Source organism: Siniperca chuatsi, linkage group LG5 (genome assembly GCF_020085105.1).
Source record: "Siniperca chuatsi isolate FFG_IHB_CAS linkage group LG5, ASM2008510v1, whole genome shotgun sequence".
Classification (NCBI taxonomy): Eukaryota; Metazoa; Chordata; class Actinopteri; order Centrarchiformes; family Sinipercidae; genus Siniperca; species Siniperca chuatsi.
In genome coordinates, this window is record NC_058046.1 from 22,718,946 (window position 1) to 22,741,401 (window position 22,456).

Here is a 22,456-nt window from a genome sequence, read left to right on the forward strand (position 1 = left end):
TTGGAAGAGTAGCAGTGCACAAATTGTAGTCATTGACTTGGACTCTGAAGGAGACATGTAAAGCTGTTAAAAACATTATAACACAGATACAAAACATCTGTTACACTGCACTAGCCCCAGACCACCAAGGTAAAACAACCATCTCTCCTTAAAGAAAGATAGACATTAATGATTTTTCACGTCCTAAGACACTGGCACTGGAAAAGCGACTTTGTAAATCACAAGGCCTAAGGCTTGTTCTGATGTCTGTTTTCATTTACTGTGATGATACAGTCTCCACTCTGCCACGGCAGTGCTTTTGTGGCCATATTTTATTTTTTTCTGAGCCTCCAATAAGTCATTCTAATCCACTTAACTGCCAACCCTTAAAAAAATTGACCTTCCTCTTGACCCCCCCCAGGCTCTTTTCAGATCCGTTTTAAGCATCTTCCCTTAAACGATCCCTTGACTTAAATCTGTCACAGAAATGGCTTTCATCCTTGTGAACTGCCAGTCTGGTTAAGTCTTCCCCAGTCACTGGCTAAATTTCTAGAGTCAGTGGAAGTCCCATTAATATTCTAACCCTTCTCTCAAGGGATTTTGAACCCACAAAAAGTGGCAGCTGCTGAGAAAACTAGTGAATGAAACCATGAGTGCAGCTTGAGTTGAAATTAACATGATGACAGATGTGATAAGATTTAACTCTTTTTTTTCTGCTGTCAGTCTCACAAATATCATCCTAGGTGGGTTTGATCGTCCGTGTTTCTCACTTTTTATCTTTCTCCTTATGGCTGTATGTCGTTTCTTTTTCACTGTTCGCTCTGCTCCTAGCCAGCTCCTTATAAAGGTGTAATCGAGCAAAAAATCCCAGTGTGGGGTCTGAAGCCCGGCCACATAGCTGCTACAGGGAATACGAAGGGTAAGAGCAAGTCAGCAGAAGAAAATGGTAGAAAACTTTTTTAAGTCCGTAATTCAGTGCCATACTAGGATGTCTTAGAGTTGGCTGGCTGCTCAGCAATTTCACCTAAATTACACAGTGTGCCATAACGTTTTCCAATTTCACACAGGAATGAGAGTGGATAGCATCCACTTGGTGTCTGACCTCCCACATTTTTCTAGTGTTTGAAACAAAAGAACTTGATTTAAAAGAAAAATAAAGATGTATTTATAACTCAGGATAGAGAGAATAATAATAAATACAGACCCATTTTGTTATAAATGGATTGTGCTGGAGGTTGTTGTAGTATAGAGCACATGTTCAGATAAGGAATGTTGGGATGCGTGTCAACTGCTGACTGTTTTGTTTTTTACGATGGGCAAAACCTTAACTCAGCCACTTGTCACCCCTTCAACGAGCCATTGACAGTGTACGTATTTGACCATATTAATATAATCCAGCAGGCACAGCAAGAATGAACGAACAGGCTTATGTGTGAATCTGATATGTTTTCAAAATGCATACTGAAGAATCTGAACGTCATTATGCTACTTTACACACAAGTTCAGCTCTGATTGTTGCTGCCATCGATTGATAGCTGCCACGGATCTACAAACACTCAAATCATGTGTCAACCAGATTGGCTTCCATGAGCGCTTTTACAGACTGTAGAGTTGATGCATCAAGAGATCACCTCAGTGGAGTTGTGATTTTCACTGTCACACTAAGAAGAAAATATATTCTGTATTTTCAACTGCCTGTCCGGTATTTTTTGAAGCAGCTGAATTGTGGTTGATAGAGGCAAAGAGGAATCAGGGAATTGGATCTGAATTCACTGCTGGGAAAACCAAACATACAAAGCTTTGAGGGGAAGCGTTACACTAATTGCATAGTTGCAAATTTTTATTTTATCCTATATACTGAATGATAACACATTTTCAAGGTGAAATAAGCAATTGCTTGAGTTGTCTGTAAATGTGTTTAGGTATCTGATGAATATACATACTACTTTGCTGAGACAGGAACAATTCAGAGAACACCATTGTCTCTGTCACTGATCCCAAATAAAACTTTTATTTTCAGCAGACTCGAACATAAGTTTGATAGTAGTTAAATACTGTATATTAGTTGTTGTTGAAGATGCAGATTGAATTTCACAGTATTATGTGCTTTGCTTCTTATTTGTTGTTTAATTTTGTTCTGCTTCAGATCCGGCCATATGTAGGCTGTCTGGTTCAGTACCTGCCCCTGCTCTGGAAGCAATCTGAAGAACACAACATGCTTCGATGTGCCATACTCACTACACTCATCCACCTGGTACAGGTATGGTGCGTCCCCAACTTCCAATGTTTGTGCATCATGTTAAAAAAGGCACGCATATGCTCAGTGTTCATGCATGCAAACGTCCTTGTCCACCAAGGAGAATTCAGCAAGTCTATTATGTTTGCTTGTGTTTTTGTTTTATTTTTATTTTTACAGACTGGAAGTATCATGTTGAACATGGCTTTTAACTCTCACAAATTTGCATGCGTGTAACAGGCTGCAGTTGTTTGGTCATTGCCAGACCAATTCAACACATGCCGAACTGTACTATGTACGGATGGAAGGGAGCAGCAGGAGTTAAGACCTGCAGATATAGCAGTGTTGATGTCGCCTACTGCAGGCAAGAAAGTAATGGTTGCTACACTTTTAACACTTGCACCACCTGCAGGCAATGAGCGCCACAGCTGAAGTTTTCTTTGTGTATGTATGTGTGACTGTGTGTTTCACTCTTAATACCTGTAACACCTGTTGGCTAAAATAAAATAATGGAACAAAATTAAACGTCATTGTGTCACAATAAACTCCAGTAAATATCATCTACTTAAATAAAAAATACCATTCAGCTAGTGGCTGTAAAACACCAAAAGTGTTGATACATTTTTAAATTTCTTAATCATTTATTTCCCTTCTAATTATCTATGAACAGTGGCACAATGTTGATCCACAGCCCAAATTTGGCTGGCTGCAGCGAGCCAGCTCTCGTCTCTCTCCCAGGATCACAAGAAAAGAGCCCATTAACAAAACTATTGGAATTAAAATAAGTAAAACAGTAACAAAAAATTACTGCAAAGAATGATACTGTGGTTTAACTTCATTAATGGTTCTGTGGGTTAGATAGCTCCTTTTCATTTAAAGTTTTTTGTGTTTATTGTTCATTGTGAAATGAATTACCGGGTTATGCGTTGTGACAGGCGGAACTGTTCAGTGGATCTGGCAGTAAGTGTGGTTTTACTTGTCTGGCCACATGTTGCTGAGGCAGAGTTCCAAAATGTCCATGAGGGAGATCTGGTTCAGGTGCATGTCCCCAAAACGGTTGGGATACTGTGACACCAATTTACCTTGCCCTCACCTGCCAGAAATTGTGACTTGGCTACCTAGAGAGAGGCTCTATCTGTCTTTCCTGCTTTGTTATTCTCAGATTCACTTGCTCTCACAATTACAAATGGGTTAAACCACAGATTAAAATGTATGTCAAAAAACTCTCCTCTGGGAAACTTGTATAATATTTTATTTTCAATAATTTGCCTCAATCTCAATCAGGTTAATCACTCACTGAAGTTAAGAAGAAAATAGCCTGAGAAAGGAGCTCCGTTCCCCACAGCATTGAAGCAGCCTGTTTCACCCTGCAGAAAGTCTTGGACCCCTGTGTGGCTGCAGCTGCGTTATTTCACAGTGGGAGATGAAAGGCTCAGTGATAGGGAGACACCTGCTTTGAGAAAGTAACACAAGTACACATCTGTCAAACTATGGGAGGTACTGAAGGTGTACAGCTGAAGGAACTTGGATTTGCAAATTGTGTAACCTCATGCTAATTTTGATTTTTATATATAGAATCTAATGTTGACATTAAAAAAAGAAATAGAGGTATAGAATATACTTCATGTAGCCAAATAGATATAGTCTTTGTGCCTGTAATAATAAAGAGATTACAGATACAGATAATTCAGAATGATAGAACACCATCATTCTTCAATTCACCAACAGGGCTGGAGCTCACTGACACGTATCAGAGAAGGAGCAGCAGTATAGAGTATTCACAGCGCCTCACTTTTACCACATTTTGTTATGTTACAGCCTTATTCCAAAAAGGATTACATTCATTATTTTCCACTCATTCTACAAACAATACCCGATAATGACAACGTGAAAGAAGTTTGTTTGAAATCTTTGCAAATTTATTAAAAATTAAAAAATTAAAGAAATCAGACGCACATAAGTATTCACAGCCTTTGCTCAATACTTTGTTGAAGCACCTTTGGCAACAATTACAGCCTCAAGTCTTTGAGTATGATGCTACAAGCTTGGCACACCCATTTTTGGGCAGTTTTCCCCATTCTTCTTTGCAGGACCTCTCAAGCTCCATCAGGTTGGATGGGGAGCATCGGTGCACAGCCATTTTCAGATCTCTCTAGAGATCTTCAATCGGGTTCAAGTCTGGGCTCTGGCTGGGCCACTCAGGGACATTCACAGAGTTGTCCCGTAGCCACTCCTTTGTTATCTTGGCTGTATGCTTAGCGTTGTTGTCCTGTTGGAAGATGAACCTTTGCCCAAGTCTGAGGTCCAGAGCGCTCTGGAGCAGGTTTTCATCAAGGATGTCTCTGTACATTGCTGCATTCATCTTTCCCTCGAACCTGACTAGTCTCCCAGTTCCTGCTGCTGAAAAACATCCCCACAGCATCTCTCTAGGAACAGTCCTGGTGGTTCCAAACTTCTTCCATTTACGGATGATGGATCCATCGTGTTCATTGGGACCTTCAATGCTGCAAAGAATTTTCTGTACCCTTCCCCAAATCTGTGCCTCAATACTCGGAGGTATACAGACAATTCCTTGGACTTCATGGCTTGGTTTGTGCTCTGACATGCACTGTTAACTGTGGGACCTTATATAGACAGGTGTGTGCCTTTCCAAATCATGTCCAGTCAACTGAATTGACCACAGGTGGACTCTGATCAAGTTGTAGAAACATCTCAAGTATGATCAGTGGAAAAAGGATGCACCTGATCTCAATTTTGAGTGTCATGGCAAAGGCTGTGAATACTTATGTACATGTGATTTTTTTTTTTTTTTCGTTTTTTATTTTTTTTTAAATTCAAACAAACTTCTTTCATGTTGTCATTATGGGGTATTGTTTGTAGAATTTTGAAGAAAATAATGAATTTAATCAATTTTGGAATAAGGCTGTAACATAACAAAATGTGGTAAAAATGAAGTGCTGTTAATACTTTTGGATGCACTGTAGGCAAAAGAAAGAAAGATGTGTACTGTTCAACAGTTTTATGCTTTGCTCACAAATAAATATGAGCAAGGAAGCAGAATCAAATCGCAAATGGTCACTCGAAATGCATTTGGAAGAATTTGCATGTTAGGTGTGAACTGCATTCTGTCAGAATGATGGATGTAAAAAAATAAATAAAAAATACTATCTACATACTGTACATCCAGCACACAAAATACTAAATGACCAGAAATTATTCCAAAAAGAGAGACTTGTAATAATCAATTAGGGCTGAGTGTATATTAAGGTGTGGTGGAGTTGAATAGACATATTTTATTCTGGCTTTCAGCATCCATGTAAGAGACCAATGTAGTGAAATTGTTTTGGTTTTTAAGTCTTCAACTGTGTTCCCTGTGGCATTGTCCTTGACCGTGGTCCTGGAAAGGGGTGAGTCAAAGCAGTGGTATATTGTACTTTTATAAAAGTCTTTCTCCACTCTGCTCAGATGGTCTGCGAGGAACACCCATTCAAGTACCGTTCTTAAAGCCCCTGTCTGCATTCTTTGTCGGGTTTTCCTGTGGCATTGACTTTCTGTATCTGTGTGTTTCCACAGGGCCTGGGGGCAGAGAGTAAGAACCTGTACCCTTTCCTTCTTCCTGTCATCCAGCTGAGCACCGATGTTTCCCAGCCACCGCATGTGTATTTGCTGGAGGATGGACTGGAGCTTTGGTAGGGACACACATGTTCCACATGCACATACACTACACATTTATAAGTTATAGAAAAACTCCCTGAGGCAGATGTTTATGAAGCACTTGGTGATGTCATTTCCTCCCTTGCACTTCAGACCACACTCATGCACACACCTACACATCATACTATGACTATAGCTGTCTTTATCTCTCTGTCTTTTCCCCTTTTCTACTTCGCTCAATTCACTCATGAGTCCTTCCTTTGTCATATTAGTTATCAGCCTCATATACTGACTCACTTTGGGTGCATAAATGGGAACCAAATGCAAACACTTTGCAGAGAAGTAGTGGTAAATGGGCTCACCGTGACATCTCGTTTTAATTTGTTTTCTCATAGACAACCACTAGATGGGGGATGAAGCTGTTGATAATTTATGTGGCTCATTATCTTTCCTTTATGTTGTTTTGGGCACATGCTATTTTAAAGCTATCTCAAGAATCTGCTGGAAAACAGTATGCTCACTTTTGCAAATGCCATGCACTCGCAAAAGGTTTGGTTCAGTAGAAGAGAATTTGCCTGGTTACCTTTTGTTCCTCTCCCATCATCTTTTTAACTCCCTCCTTAATCTCTCTTTTTCTGTCTCTGGAGAGCTGCAGTGTTCAGCATGCTGTGTGTGCTTGTAACACAAAGCCACAGTCTTATGTCTCTGTCCTGTCCTTTATCCTGCCTGATAAACTCTCGTTCCCCAAATATTTGTTTACACAGTCAATGTCATTTTCTCTTGCTTTTATCTTTTATCGGCTGGTTTTGTGGAGCATGCATCAAATCAGTCATTCATGTCTCACCTTCTTTAGTAGTTACAGGTAAAATCCACCAACCTTTATCTGGGTTTTTTGATCATCGAGTATATAATGAGGAAAGAGGCCTGGTGAATTCATGTCATCATATTTTAATGTAGATGTACAGCTTTCCATTAGGTTGTCAAAACTTAAAACTACAACTCAAGCTTATTATTTTCTTTTATCAGTAAATACTTTTTTGTTTAAAATATCAGAAGCCCGATATAAGTTACAAGAGCCTGTCTGACTTAAAATTACTTAAGTCTGACCAGTTGCCAAAATCCTCAAATATTCAATTATCTCTTCTTTATTTTAGTATAAAATGTGTGAAACGGTCAACATTGGGTCAGTAGACTTACTGATCATCAGATTTATGTGTCATGTTTTTTAATCAGATTTTTCTTTACACTGAACAAACTGCTGACATTTGGTTTCCTCTGCCGCCTTCTTTTATGTTTTTTCCTTTTACACCCACTTCACCATGTATCATTTTTTTCCCACCTTTGTGATGATGCCCATGTTCTTCTTCTTTCTGTCTCTGTAATTTGTCCTGCTGTATTTCTCTTCCCATTTTCTTTTGCCACCTCTAATGTCAATGTCTTCTGTACTCCTATCTTCAAACTTCCCCCATTTTCTGTTTTATTCTCTCTTTTGCACTCTCTCTCCTCTTCTTTCTTTTTACTTTACCTTCTGCCTGCTCTCATTCTTCCTTCCCTCTCATCATGCAGGTTGGTGACTTTGGAGAACAGCCCAGCCATCACCCCAGAGTTGCTCAGAATTTTCCAGAACATGTCCGCTTTGCTGGGTGAGCTCACATGAGAGTTCTTTGTTTGGTTGTCTATCTGGCTGTGTGTGTGTGTTTGTACTTGTGTCTGTGTGATGTGTGTGGAAATTAGTTTGGATCATTTTTCTCCCTCTTGAGTAACTTCATGGCGTTTTGCATTAACATATATATTGAATTAGTGGTAGGAAAGGAGGGTATCACAATAGCATCAATAATGATGCATTTTGTATAGTTTGAGGTCAGATTATCGCTTCCTGTGTAATAGGGATATGTGTTTTGAATGAGTGTGTGTGGTTCAGAAGAGAGACACAGAAAACATTTCACATCAAAGTAGTCTGAGATGGGGGGGGAAAGCTGCACAATCTGAAAGAACAAACCAGCATTATATGATCAAATACTTTTAAATCACAGAGCAACTGAGAGAATATGGAAGGAAAGTTGATGCAATCCCCGGACATTGAGTTTTTTCATAGTTTTATCACTTCAGGCTATTGTAGCTTGTAAAGATCACAGTTGTGGCTTTGCAGAAGCCTCAAGGCATCAGGGCCATTACTCTGGGTCTGTAGGCAGCTGTGAGTGGTGGCAGATTGAATGGATGACTTATCACAGGCCTGGAGCATTGGTGTAGTGTGTAGAGGTGTGGGGGTGGGCTTTCAGTGTAATGAGGAACAGTATTGATTTGGTGCTTCTGCACATAATGATTGAGTCAGACTAATATGAACACTAGTGTAGCCTTATTGGCTAACTGGAGCATTTGATCACTTATAGTGTGGATAGGGAATCCATGAGACACAGAAAAGGACTCAGGAAGACAGTCACAGATGGATGAGGAGGAAGGATTTAAAGAAAAGGAGGAGATTGGTGAAACATAACAAGGAGGTGGTGGATGAAAATGAACAATTTCAGAAGTGATGGTGGAGAAATTAATGAAGAACAAGGTTATACATTAGAGGTGTGCTCTGAGGAGCTTGGATATGGATGGATGGAAAGATGAGAGAGGCCCATTTTACTCTTATCTAGTGCTGAACAGAAAAGGTAAACCAAGGCAATGAACAGGAAAGGAGAAGTTCTTTTTTTCTTTTTTACAAAGCATCACAACCAGTCATCTTAAATTTTAGACCAATCACAGACAATTACACAGGTGGCTGGAAGGTGACAAAAACATCTACTGGAGCCAAGAAGCCTTTGCACAAAGGCAAGTTAAAAGCCCAGCATTGGCAAACTTCAAAGAAATAATGTGCTTTTTTTATTCAATTTAAGGTATGTGGGAAAGGGTTGTCACACTGTGACTCCACAACAACGCTTTGTTGACATTTGTCACCTTCTTTTTAAAAGCAAGGCAGATTAACCTAGTAAGAATGAAAATAAAATAAAAGTTGACTCATAACACAAATAACATGTATACACTCCTCATTGCCTCTACATGATTGACGAAGATCTGTCAAGTAATTAGTGCACACTGATCAGCTGCCATATTACTAGTTTAAGTGGCTTTAATGATGGCTTGACGAAAGGGAGAGGGAATGTAAAATTCGAAAGAGGCAGTAAGATTGAAGAACAGAGAAAATGGAAGGTTGGATGGAGGGAAATGGAAGACCACAACACATGGACGAATAAGCTAATGTAGGGTTAGAGGTTGACAGATTGAGGTGGAAGCCCAGAATCCAGGATGGAAGAATATATAGAAAAGATAAGTTAGATAAGATATGCGCTGATATGCAGTCCAGCAGCTATGGGCTCAAATTAGAGCTGCAACGATTAGTCACAAATTAGTTGGCAGCTATTTATTGATTGAGTATTGATTAGTTGTTTTAAATCATTATGCAAGCAAAAATGCCAAAAAAATTGACTGTTCCAGCTTCTCAAATGGGAGAATTGAATTGAATTGCCCTTGTCTTACATTATATCATATACATTATCTTTGGGTTTTTGGCAGACATTTGATGACTTCACCATAGGCTCTAGAATTTTTTTTCACTGGCATTCACAAATATTTTTCACTGTTTTCTGATGTTTTAACAGGCGATTAATCGAGAAAATAACCTTTTTAGATATTAATAGCCATATTAATAGATAATAAAAATAATCATTACTTGCAGTCTAAATATGTAGGACCTTATAACCTGTCTTTTCTCTCAGTGATCCAACTATCCAGTATCCACTATCAGGCTGTAAAAATAAATAACTGTTCTCTCGCATCAAGACAAAATATTGCTATCCCTGTAAAGATATGCTGTGCCCATGTCCTTCTTGGTCTACATAACATCTTGGAAATAGGCTCATTTTGTGACCCGATTTTACTATTACTATTATTATCATTTTCTGTGTTCACTATGGAGACATGTCACATACACACACAGTATTTGGTTCAGTGGAGATGAGTGCTGCTTTTCTTTGGCTGTGACTGACACATTAAAACAAAGAAAAGGAAAAAGCTTTCAAATCCCTCCAAGTACAAACTAACAGCATTCCATAAGTAAAGTAAAAACCACAAAACTATGTGTGGCAAATGCGTGGTGGAGGTATTTTGTCCCTTTCCCAAGCATTTTGCTTCTTTGTGCAAGTCCAATTTGTACATTCATGAGAAAATGTGAACTCCATTTAAGCAGTTTTCACTGCAGTGTCTTCCGCCGCTTGAACATCTTGTACATGCTCTGATGCCGCACTTATATCATGCTTACTTACTGTTGGCTGCCAATGTCATGTCAACCATGCAAACTTGTCATCTTCTCGTATTTAAATGTGCTCCTGTGTCTAAAATCCATTTAAGCTCCTTAATGTGTTTTAATCTGTGGTGATAGTCCGCACATCATTAACTCCTTGACTGATACAAGTTGTATCAGTTGAGCTTTCAATCATATCACATGCTCTTTATCAACAGATGGAATTTGCCCAGTTGTCATGGAATTGTAGATGGTAAAAGTTTAATTTTTCATTTAATTTTACCCTTTTTTACTTCTTTTGCTAAGACTTATCCTTATTCACTTAAAATTTGACTTTCAAAGTTTGTTCTTGGCCTTCCAAACAGCAGCTGAGAAAATAATTGAGCTGTTTTGGAGCTTTCTGTCATATCAAGAATGACCTTTGAACCATTCTGACATTATCTTCTGAACTGCTGGTTCCAAGGTCCAGAATGATCTTTGAACCTCTGAATCAGAGTTCAGAATGCCATTTAACTCCACCTCTGTGTTGCATCTCTGTTCTCCACATTTGCACTATCCCACCTTTAACAACTCCTGTATCAAGAGGACTTCAAACCCTTGTTCTCCTCTCCAGAGAAATTCTGTAGTAGTGTGGTGTCATGATTTTGCTTTTCGTTTCTTTATCTTATCTCCCTTATTTTAACATAATCCTTTGCCATCAATAGATGTTTTTACCTTTCGTGGCATTGCAGCCGCTTGTCAGCTTAGTACTTTCTCCACCCCTCGTTCCCTCACTGTGTCTCTGTCTCTCGTTATTGTGAAAAACACTTTTTTCTTAAGGTTACATTGGGCACATTTAAAGCACATTAATGGCATTAAATGCAATTCGATTGTCAATGCAAGTCTTGGAGGGAAAATCCAAAGCTACTGTGACGAAAGATGAAAGCTCAGAGGTATAGTTGCAGGTCAGAACAAATTAGCACAAAGTTTTAAAAGCATTTGTCCTTTTAATACTGTGAACATGAAAAATAAGTGGAGGATCATTTTACATTCAACACGCATGCATTTTTTTTTAATATATATATCGATAAACATTTCATAGAGGAAATTAACTTGACTTTTGTTTTTTAGTTGTTTTTTTTTTTGGTCAAACTGGTCAGTCATAATCTTTGGCTGGTTTTCACCAGAACATCCGGTTCATTTATTTAGTCCAGTGGAGGGATGTGGGCTATTGAGTGAGTCTGGCTCGGTACGGTGTCGCTGCTTGCCAGGTGTGTGGCCTGGCCTGCCTGATAAAGAGCCTCGCTCCATCACTGCTAAACTGGAGCAGCAAATTCCCTAATTAGAATGTCAAGAGCCTTGCCTTGGCTAAATTGTTGGACTAGCACTACACTCTGTATCACTGCCACCACGCTCTGAACTAGGACACATTTCAGCTATGTGTGGTGCACTGACTAGTGATGATGGAGAGTAAGCAGGAAAGTTATTTTTCGTTGTTGGCATTACGATTAGTGTTAGCAAGTGATAAAGCTAAAGTATCCATTAATTTCCATGCCATTTTAAGTTAAGAAATTCAACACTTCTTGCTGGCATAATGGCTCCTGAACTGCTGGAAGGCTTGTTGAGTTTGCTTTAAAAGCAAAGAGCAGCAACAACAAATATGCAAACAAACAAAAAAATGCTTGACTTAAATGACTAATCATTTATCAAAACAGTTGGTGATTAATTTTTTTGACTAAACATTTCTGTACTAATAACCTGCCTCTCTACATTTTAAGGTAAATAAATGAGATTGGACAATTGCAACATGACCTTGCTGAAGTGGCTTTAAAGTAATAACAGAACAAAATTGACCAGTGTAAAACATTGCCTGATGAACATTCCATCAATTAGCAATTACTGGTGCAGCCAAAGACATGTCAGACCATCCCCACAAAGATCCATGATACTGAATTAAGAGAGCTTTCAGCCTCATCTTTTGCCTGTGAAAGCTCTGTAAAGAAATCGCTAACATTCCTTAGAATGTAGTCTCTCAGTTAACTGTCTAGCTAATATGCTCCATGGATCAATCTGGACATCCCCATGAGAGGACAGCCTTTTTATTACAAGCTTCTCAACTAGAAGTAATGACAGCTTACAGCTATCACAGATGTTGGCCATATTTAATGCAGAGATGGAAGAAATGTTTGATATTTGATATTTAATTTGATTATAATGATCCATGATCATTATCCTTTTTTCTCTGTAGTCTGAATCTCTTTAGATGTATTTGCCCTGTTCAACCTTGAGCTGCTATTGCGTCAACTAAAGTGAGATTTCAGATTTTTCCTGGGCACAGTGCTGCAAGGTTTCTGCTTTCTAATCATTGCTGTCATCTTATACATAAGGGTCTCCCTATAAAGTTGATTTTTGCCACTTCATTGAATCCCTTGCTGAGCTCTTCTCAAGCATGATTATCCATCTCATCCATGACTCCTGTTGGCCATGTTATTTTTCATGTTTTTGCAGTGAGTCCTTTGTGTACAGTAAAACCTGGTAAAGTAAGCTGTCTCTGTAGAGCTGCATGGGTACTTTTTCACTCTTAAGAAAGTCTTGAAGGAATTTAGCTTTAATAAGGTGGCTACGCAGAAAGCTATCATCAGCGCTCTACAATGAAACATTGTTTGACTTCTCTCCAGAGGTTGACCTCTAAGTTTTCTTTATCTTCAAAAATACCCACAAAACAATAAAAATGAGAATAGTCAGTTTTCCATTTTGTCTTATGCATTTAATGGCTGTTAAACCTCCAGCCTAGGGCTTTTCCAAGCCATTTGTAGCTGGCTGGCTTGAACGTTCCCAAAAAACCATGTAGCACATCAGTACAGACTTTTTTTGGCAGCTGTTATCTTTCCTCACTTAGCAAACATTGTCAACCCCATCACATACTATAAAGCAAAAATTGGGTTGGGAGATGACCAACATTTTAGCAGTGTCCCCGACAACCATTACCAGGCACTTCAGAGGCTGTTATCACAGTCAGATGTGAGGCTCGTTTTCCTGTTAGTGCTGATAACCGAAGCGGATTGTGCAGCATATGCCCAGGGCTATGATATACTGACTAAAGCTTAATCAGTGCTTTAGCAGCTGTTTTTGTGATTATTTGATTATAGCGAATGATGGTGTGTGTGTGTGTGTGTGTGTGTGTGTTTGTGGAGGGGGCGGTTGTGTCCTCACTTGCCATGTCTTTGTGAAAATGTAATTGCTTTTATAGTATTGATTTGGCAAAACAGCCTATTCTGTTTTTGGCTAATATTTATAAGGGGTTTCTAATATTTTGTCCATGCCATTTACATGCACGGGAGAACAAAATATTAGAATACTTTTCAGTATAATTCAATCCTATCCAAATCCAACTAAAGCCTCAAAAATGACCACACTTCAATTAATTGAGTGTGTAATTGAGTTCATAACAAAAGTAGTTTTATGGCAGTGTGTGTGTGTAATAGATTGCAATATATTGTGCACTTGTTTTTTATTTTTACTATTTTGGACACTGGGTGTATATTTCAGGAAAAGCATGATTTTCCCATCAAGTCGAATTTGACAACTCAAGGATCATCAGTTATTTTATTAATTGTATTATTACAGTTTATTTACAATAGTTTAATTGTTTAAATGGAGAGACCAGTGACAACATAGAGCCCAGTAGACGTTCTTGAACAACAATGGTAAGACTAGTATTAATCAGGCTGTTACGTTGTTGCAGAAAAGAACCAGAAATGCAGAAGTTGAGTCGCAGTAAATCCACCTTGCTATTGTCCCTGTCATATTAGTATCACACTGAAAAAGTGTGGGGATGCTGTGTGGAAATGGAAGTGAATTTACTTCCAATAACCAGATGCAGTGTTATTTTGTCAGGGTGTTTGTATTCATACATTGACACTTGGGGTGCCTCAGGTTTATTTGCAATAGTGAGAGGGGAGATGATGAAAGTCTTATCAAGTCCAGGCTTTGGTGCTCTGAGCTGCCTGACCTACCTCAAGCCCAGAATGAGAATTCAATTCATTTTTTCCTCTTTATATGACTACTTGTACCTCTCGCTCCTCTTGTGTTGATATTCATACAAAACTCTCCTTCAGAGGATATTGCTACAGTATGTGCACAGCTTATCAGCAAGGCAAGTAATGACAGTGGTTGTGGCGGTAGCATTATGGAGGGCCAGAGATTGGAAAGCTGTCAAAAGCATGTATTCACCACCCCACCACCCCCTTCTTGCCTTTGGAATAAAAGCATGTCTAACTTTACTTGCCGATAGAAGATTAAGTAGTTTTGAATGTAATCATATTGCCTCACTCAGATGTGATAAAATGGGTGACAATATTTCTAAAGGCACAGAGCGGAGAAAAATGTGCTCTCAGATCCATGTTTGCATTAGAGTCACACTGTATTTTTGGAGGTTATATTTACATAAACAGAAACGATTCAAGTCTGTGTTTTGAATTGTCTGTCTGGTGGCTGACCTATGAAGATTTGTTGGTTGAGAATTTCAGTCCCTATGGTGTAGTATTCCCCACTTGATTAACAGTTGATAAACAAACCCCACTGGTCTATTATATGTGTATATGAGATGCCACTTAGAGAGCAGCAGCTAGATGTCTGTGGTCTGCAGCTGACCTGTCAAGCATAATAAACCTGTGAGTTCTTAACTCACCTGGAATCTATACTATACTATTTCATTTATTCTTTGCATTCTAGGAATTCCCATTATGTTTAACCTCTGAGAAATTGTCACTTACTTTTAAGGTTAGTCATTCAAATTAGTGTAATATGTGTTTGTCCAAGTGTATGTGTGCAAATGTATGTGTCTTGCTTTCTTTGTGGTCTTTGTGGTCTGTATGAAGGATAAATACTCTTAATTACTTAGGATCGTGGACAGGGGAGACAGGTGGAACGGTTACTGCCACTGATGATGTCGGGTCTGGGCTGGGTCTTTCAGGCCCGGGGACAGGTGGAGCAGGGAACCGCAGCATTTTTCGTGATGAAAAAATAATCAATAGTTCTCTTTGTTTTAAATTATGTTTTAAGGCTGTGATGTTGCTCACGATTTCTCTCTTTTGCGTGCAAGGAATGTGGGAGTACAGGGCATGGTGTCACACATGCACACACACACAGACATGCACAGCACATGCAGACCTGCTAAATTTCTGGCGTACCTGTGCGACGAATGAAAATGTTTAGTCGTACTTGACAGATTTTTGGTTGCACACTGGAGCCCTGAAATTGCTGATCATCCTTTTAAATATGCATAGAAAACAACTAAAAGTTACTTCAGTGGACTAAAGGTCATATGTTCCCCTGTTTTAATTTTCCATGAAGTAGTTACAGTAGATATGTCGTTATTTTTTACCATATTCGAGATGGAAGCCCTTAGCCATTAAGGTGGAATAATAACCAGGTCTTTACAGTGTCTCTAAGCAATGATGCCTGCAATATAATTTGTAGAAGAAAAAAAAAACACATTGTAAATAATTAAAAAACACAGGTGAGGAATCAAGTGAAATAATACACAAAAAACTCCCAAAACTAGGGGAACACTAGCCTGTAGCGCACATGCAGGTGTAGTACACATTTTGCTAACATAAATAAACCAAACCAACAAAAAAAGTTTTTTATTTCACTCTTACTGTAAATATCATCCTATCATCATCACTCTATCAACTCTTTTGGATTTTTTTAAATTATTATTTTATCCACTTAGGAAAGATAATAGTGGTAGATCCCTATTTTCTTAAAGTTACTGTAGCTGGTGCAGTGTAGTATGCAACAAACACATTTCTTTTTATAACAGCACCAGTCATTTCTGGTCTGAGTTTTTCTCCCAGGGCTCTTAATCCCAAGGTCACACTTCATTCCAGATTGATCTTTTTTGTCACATTTGTCAGTACAGGCTCATATAGTTTCTCTGCTGTCTGTATTGGAGTAGCTTTCTATCTGTGCTTGGTGGTATTAGCTTGTTGCTCACTCATAAATATTGCCTTCCATGTTTGCGTCATTCTGGGCTTGTGGAATCCTACTGGTGGCATCTCGACTCAGAGCAATGATATAAGATGCTGATAAGCTGTCGCTGGAGGGTTGCTGTGAGAGCTGTTCAGGTATATGCCACCAGCTGGAGGCCACCAGTGGTTTAAAAGCTGCCTCCTCATGTAGACTCTCAATTTGTTTCAGTTACACATTCTGGATCAAGGCAGATTTTCATCACAATATAAATGAGTTTCTCAGGTTACGCTTCTGCTTTTAGCTCCCATGCTTTGTGATATAAAGATGTGAGACTTGGCCACTTATTGCTTTTAAATTAAACCTAAAAGCTTGTTTTAAATCTGCACGATCCATTTTTTCCCCCTCTGTTTTGCTTCAAATGCACAAAAATTATTTTATTTCTGAAACAAAAATAAAAACTCATGATGAAGAGTGTTAAGCATACGTCCAGATTATACTTATTGTATGTGAATTATGGTAATCTACTGGCCAGTTTATAATAGAGAACTGCACGACCATTTGCGTTGACTACCATTTGCCTAAACTACTTGTGTGTTTTTCAGTGGTTGCTTAGAAAATCTTGTGCGTTGTTTGAGTAGTTTATGTAACAGTGGCTCACATGGCTCTGATGCTCCTCTCAGAGCGTATTATATTGCCATTTCTTAAAGGTGTGTTCCAGTTTGGGTGTGTGTTTGTTTGCATAAATAAGCATGTATGTAGTATTTTTCTTGTTGCTGTAAACTAATTTGCATTGTGGACAGATATTGTGTCCAGTGGGAATTACTTTCAGTTGAAATTGATATAATATGATGTTGAAACTGTCATTCTGCTGTCAATAGAACTGAAACCACTCACCTGCCTTATTTACCTTTACGTCTCAATGTCTTGGAATTTGAATGCAAATCCTACTTGGACAGACATTTGGTGTACAGTACACTAAAGTTGATGGGATATCTATTCCCACAACAGCAAAACAGCATCAAAAAGTCAGTATAAACCCCTCAGAGTACTCACCAAATTTTCAAGTATCTACTTATAGTATCTGCACAGTAGATCCCAAATGTCACATTTTTACTGGGATTGTGCCCAATAAAAAATGGCAGTTTTAACCAAAACACAAAAGTGGATAGTTTTTACTTAATTTTTCAGTAAAAAAGAGTCTATTTAAAACAAGGGAATTTTGGTAGATGCATCTTGTAATATTAAGTGAGAGGAAAACAATATGAACGCAATACAGGTGCTGATTATGCAGCCTCTAAGTAAGTTTTAAGAAAAAGGTTGCACTCACTGAATCACTCACTCTTCACAGTTCTCATATCTACCCTGTAGTGGTCATTAGGAGTCATTGCAGTGTCTACGGACACAACAAAGAACCATGATCATTCATTCATCTCTGCTGCAGTAGTGTGGACCTGTTGTGCTTTCCTTCTTCGATGACACTGTGTGTCCTTGTTCACCCACTGTGAAGCGATCTGTTGCCGTTGCTTCATTCTTTAGAAATATGAACGTCCTGGCCTGACCACAGAACAGCATTTGTTGAAGTGGAGCTTTCATCTTTTCCCTGTCAATTTCTTCATGATGTTCTCTGTTCCAGCACCCATGCTACAGTATAATGCACAAAATGACAGTGGAACAATTGCTTTACTACACATTTGATGTCACTTGGACCTTTTTGACCATCAATCTTTGTTGTTTCTGCTTATTCCTGTTTTTGTGCACATCTTTGTAGCTGATTTGGTTTTGAAAGCAACCTTTGTCTTCTCCTGACCTGTGCTCACATCCCTGCACACTGCATGTATTTAGCGTAATGTTGCTTCATACTATGTTTGTAGTGTTGAATATTCATGTAGGCTGATGATGATGTCTAAATAGGCCCCTGGAATACATTATGTACCTGCACAGATAACAGATGGCAGCATACATTATCTTCATTACCTTACTGTGGCTGGCAGATGGCTAGAGAGAACATATTACATACATCAACATTAATGTCACCTGTGTGAACCAGCATGGTCAGATTGGACTACCTCTATTACTGTCCACTGTTGACTTTTAATCTTCTCCCATACAAACCTTGATGAGGACACACGTGTTTTGTAATAAGTTTCATGAGGTTTAGTTGCTTTATTAAACTCTGGTTCAGAAAGTTTGTTCTAAACTTTGGCTTTGGAAAGAGACACATGATATGCTTGAAAATAAAACACAGCTGTATCCCCCTAAGCTACTACAAATTTAAGCTTTTGAACTATAGAATAACAAGACAGTGCCACAGAGGAACACTGATTTTAGACGGACAAAATAAATGCATTGGAGGTTTAAGGTCTGTGACTGTAGGACTTCATGAACCCATAAAAGATGCTCTTAGGCAGATCAAAGTGTGCATTGGTCAATGAGCAGTTTGTGTATGTCGTTTTTTTTTTTTTTTATTGCCTGAAATAAATTTTTGTGTTTGTGTTGCTATATTTATTAATAAATCCTGTAGTGTGCATGAGAGGTTTGTTTACTTTTATTGATGTTTAAACAAGTAATGTAAAAAAACAACTGCCACACTCAACATAATGGAAGAAGGAAGGAAAGAAAGAAAGCTAAAGAGTGAATGAGGGAGAAGTAATCTTACTTTACTTTACTCAACATAAAAATTATGTTTTATATATGTATGTATTCACAGGCCTATATATCCACAATATCTGGTCCGTGTGTATGCAGGGAAGTAACTGCTATCCTGGGTGTTAGAATTAGCTACCCTGCCAACTTGTATAAAGTAAACAACTATTCAAGGTGTTAGTCAGCTGCACTGTCAGCCCGTATTACTTTCAAACTACTCATGCAGATGTTCCCCTCGGTGTATGTATAGATGCTGTGCGGGTGACTGTTTGTGGGTGTTTGTGTCAGCATGCAGGTGTGGGTGTTTGTGTCAGCATGCAGGTGTGTGTGTGTGTGTGTGATTATTTTAGTTCCTGTCTGTCCATCTCTCTGAGGATCTGTCTCTCAGTCCCCTCTCTTTCCTTCCTCACCTCTCACCTGTCTGTGTTTCATGTGTAAGTGTTTGTTTCTGTATGCAGAGGCTTTTCTAGGTGTTAAGGTCTGTTTTGAAGCCAGCCTATAATTCTGTCAAGCTTATGTCCTGCTGTGTAAAATGTAAGTTAAGGTTTAAAAATCCTCTCCTTTGGCATGTTTTTCCTTTGTCCTCCTCTGCAGCTCTCGCTCACTGCACCATAACTTCTTCCTCTCCTCCTCTACCACTCTTTTATTTGTTGAACTCTATTTTTGCTCTGCAGCCTGGCAAGCTGTTATAAATACTTTAAAATTTGGTTCAATTTGCAAAGCTGTCTTTCCTCCTTCCAAACACATTTGCACATGTGAGCATGTAAACACACTCACACTCTTGTGTACAGTGCAGAACATCACATAGTATTTCAGAGTGGCAAATCGCTCACTCAGTGTCCACTTCTGGTTGTAACACCAAACCTATTACACAACTGGTCGTGTCAGTGAGGGTTGTTTTCTCTCTGCTCCACAGATCAAGAGGCCATTAGCAATTAGAGCCATAGTACTACAATGGCTTCGCACTCCAGCATGTACACACACTTACCTGCCACAAGTCATTTCTTTGGACCATTTGCTGACAATTATACACTGGAGGCTGGAGTGCAAATTCTTCTGTGTTTGGTAGTGTTACCTTGAGGGTGTTTTTTCTTCTTAATGCATTGCCATATCTGTACAAAATGGTCAACTTTTTGTGAGTGAATTGTTTTTGAGGTAACACTTGCTGAGCGTGATAGATCATATCTGCTCTATTATGATAAAAAGCTCCCGCTTCTTTTGTTGCTCTTTTACAGCAGCCATTATTTAGAGTTTTTGTCTCTACTGTTACTTTTATCCCTAGGTTATGGTTCTATGTTAATCCTGTTTGAATGTAACTGAGTTATAACATCTTTGCCCCTGTTTTTCATGTCTGTATAACGCTCTAAAATGTGAAAAAAATACTTAATAGACATTGTGCAAATCTACGTCTCATCCAGCACTGATATGTGAGGCTTCACTCTGTCTGTGTTAACATGAACTTAGACAGCAAAGGTCAGACAAACATCAGAGACACAGTAGAAAATATTTAATGCTGGGATAATGATGTTGCAGAGGCTACAGCATGCTTAATAATTTAGCTTGTAGTTCTTGTTAATAGATCCTCACAACCTCTAATTAATGCTGGCCGATAACTAGTCACTTGTAAAGCCATTGCTGCAATATTCATTTGTTGCATTCTGGATATCTTGAAAGGGGTGGTTTAAAAAAAGCTCATCCAGCAGGTTTTTTGAAAATCATCATAAGTCAGTTTTGTTTCTTTTTGTGTTGGTTGAATTTCCTGTCAGCATATCAAAGCAAAACTAGATGTACTCAAAAGGATGTTTTAATAATACATCATACTATGGGTTATACAATACATACACCATTTTTTCATTGAATTATTTAATTGGTTTGAGGTGCCTCATTCTCAAGGTTTCGTTTGTTCTGTACTACTAATAAAGATCAGTGCTTGTTAAAAATACCCCTCTTCGCCATAGACTTTTCATATATTATTTTTATACAGTTATGAGTCACAGTGTATGAAATTAGGAATTTTTGACAACCTTTAACCGCACCCTGTAAACACTGAACATTTCCTAAAGCAAAACATATTTGTTTTATGATTACTGTGTGAACAAAGCCAGTAAGACCATCCATCCAGTATGCAGTGCAGTCTAAATGTGTTCAGCAGGATCATTTATCAACAAATGCCTTTGTCCTCCCTCTCTGCCTGCTTTTTTTTTCATCCCTGCCTGCATCCATCAATTAAACTGTTTTCTCCAATTTGGTTAAGTGTAACATCTGCTGTTCTGTTTCAGAATTGAGCTCCGAAAACCTGCGCACCTGCTTTCAGATCGTTAATGCCTACATATACTTGTCTGCCACAGAGTTCCTGCAGGTGAGACACACACACTTCTGACACAAATTCACTTGCATTGCATAGAACTTCCTCGTGTTCATGTTAACGTTTTTTCACAGAATTATGCAGAATCATTATGTCGATCCTTCTGTGACCTGCTGAAAGACATCACGAATGAGGGACAGGTCCAAGTGCTCAAGGTACTGTCACTCCATCCCTCTCACACACAGAACTAAATTACTTCTGTTTATTTTCGGTCTCCTTTTTCTCTGGGTTAATTTTTTCATCCTCCCTTAAGTTCCATCACAGTGATTGTTTGTTTTGTCTGTGTCACCTGGTAAATAGCAGATGCACTAGAAGGCGCATAAAATGCTTTATACACAGAGACACAAACATAAACATACGCAGACACAGGGTCCCGAATTTACACCCGCCAAGCGCCAGATGCGTATAGATTTTCCATTTGGCGAGTGAATCTCAGAAGGCTATCCGCCACACTGGTGGGTAAATGTTTGTACCAAAATAGCCATGTAATAACAAACTATGCTGAGTCTCTACCGCCTTTTGAGAAACATTTCAGGTGATGGTCGCAGTTTGGTTAGGTTTAGGAACCAAAACTACTTGGTCAGGTTTAGGAAAAGAACAAGGTTTGGGTTAAAATAACTACTTCCTTATTACAATCAACGTTGATTATTGGTTTCACATGGGAAATGAACCCTGGTCTCCTGTGTGAAAGTTCTGTGTTTGACCCAAATGTATATGTGACACAATTTTTTTTTTTTAATTATTATTTTGGCCGTTAAATGTTATATGCTTGGCCAGTGGATTTTTTCATCTACCAGTCCACTTGGCCGGTGAGTTAAAGTTAATTTTGGACACTGTGCAGACAGTGCTGCTTATGAATTGACACCAGATTATAATGCAAGAGGAGCCTTGATATTACTTATACTACTTACTTGTATACTTTCTAAATTCACAGTTATTTAGAAACTTCTTTCTGTTCAACAAATGTTTTTATGACAATTTTCAATTCTGACCACATAATAGCACCAAGACTGCTCTGATAAATGTACTAAATGACAATCATTTGAGTATTAATACCCACTTTGGTCTCGGTGGATCTTTGGTCTGTTGACCATAAAATATTTCTGGATAGGTTAGATATTCAGGTAGAGATATCTGGTATGGTCCACAGTTGGTTCGTATCTTAAAGGCAGGGGCCTGTTAATGCCGTTGGCTATCATAAATCTGAGTGGATCACCCTGTCAGTTGAGTCCCTCAGGTTTAGTTTTTTTGGGCCTTTCTGTGATTAGCCATGCTCAATTTTGTATAATAATACAAAATGAAATCTAGCCTCAGGATGTTAGCAGGTTTTTCCCTAAAA

General features: G+C 38.6%; 1 protein-coding gene across 2 annotated transcripts in view; it reads left to right on the forward strand.

Moving 5' to 3' along the window:
- Positions 1 to 22,456, forward strand: part of ipo11 (importin 11) — a 122,376-nt gene that overhangs the window by 55,529 nt on the left and 44,391 nt on the right. For both annotated transcript variants that reach the window (XM_044196091.1, XM_044196092.1), the window contains exons 20-24: positions 2,126 to 2,239; positions 5,789 to 5,904; positions 7,436 to 7,512; positions 21,032 to 21,111; positions 21,192 to 21,272. In XM_044196091.1, the coding sequence (XP_044052026.1) occupies positions 2,126 to 2,239; positions 5,789 to 5,904; positions 7,436 to 7,512; positions 21,032 to 21,111; positions 21,192 to 21,272 (468 nt within the window). The remainder of the gene's footprint in view (positions 1 to 2,125; positions 2,240 to 5,788; positions 5,905 to 7,435; positions 7,513 to 21,031; positions 21,112 to 21,191; positions 21,273 to 22,456) is intronic.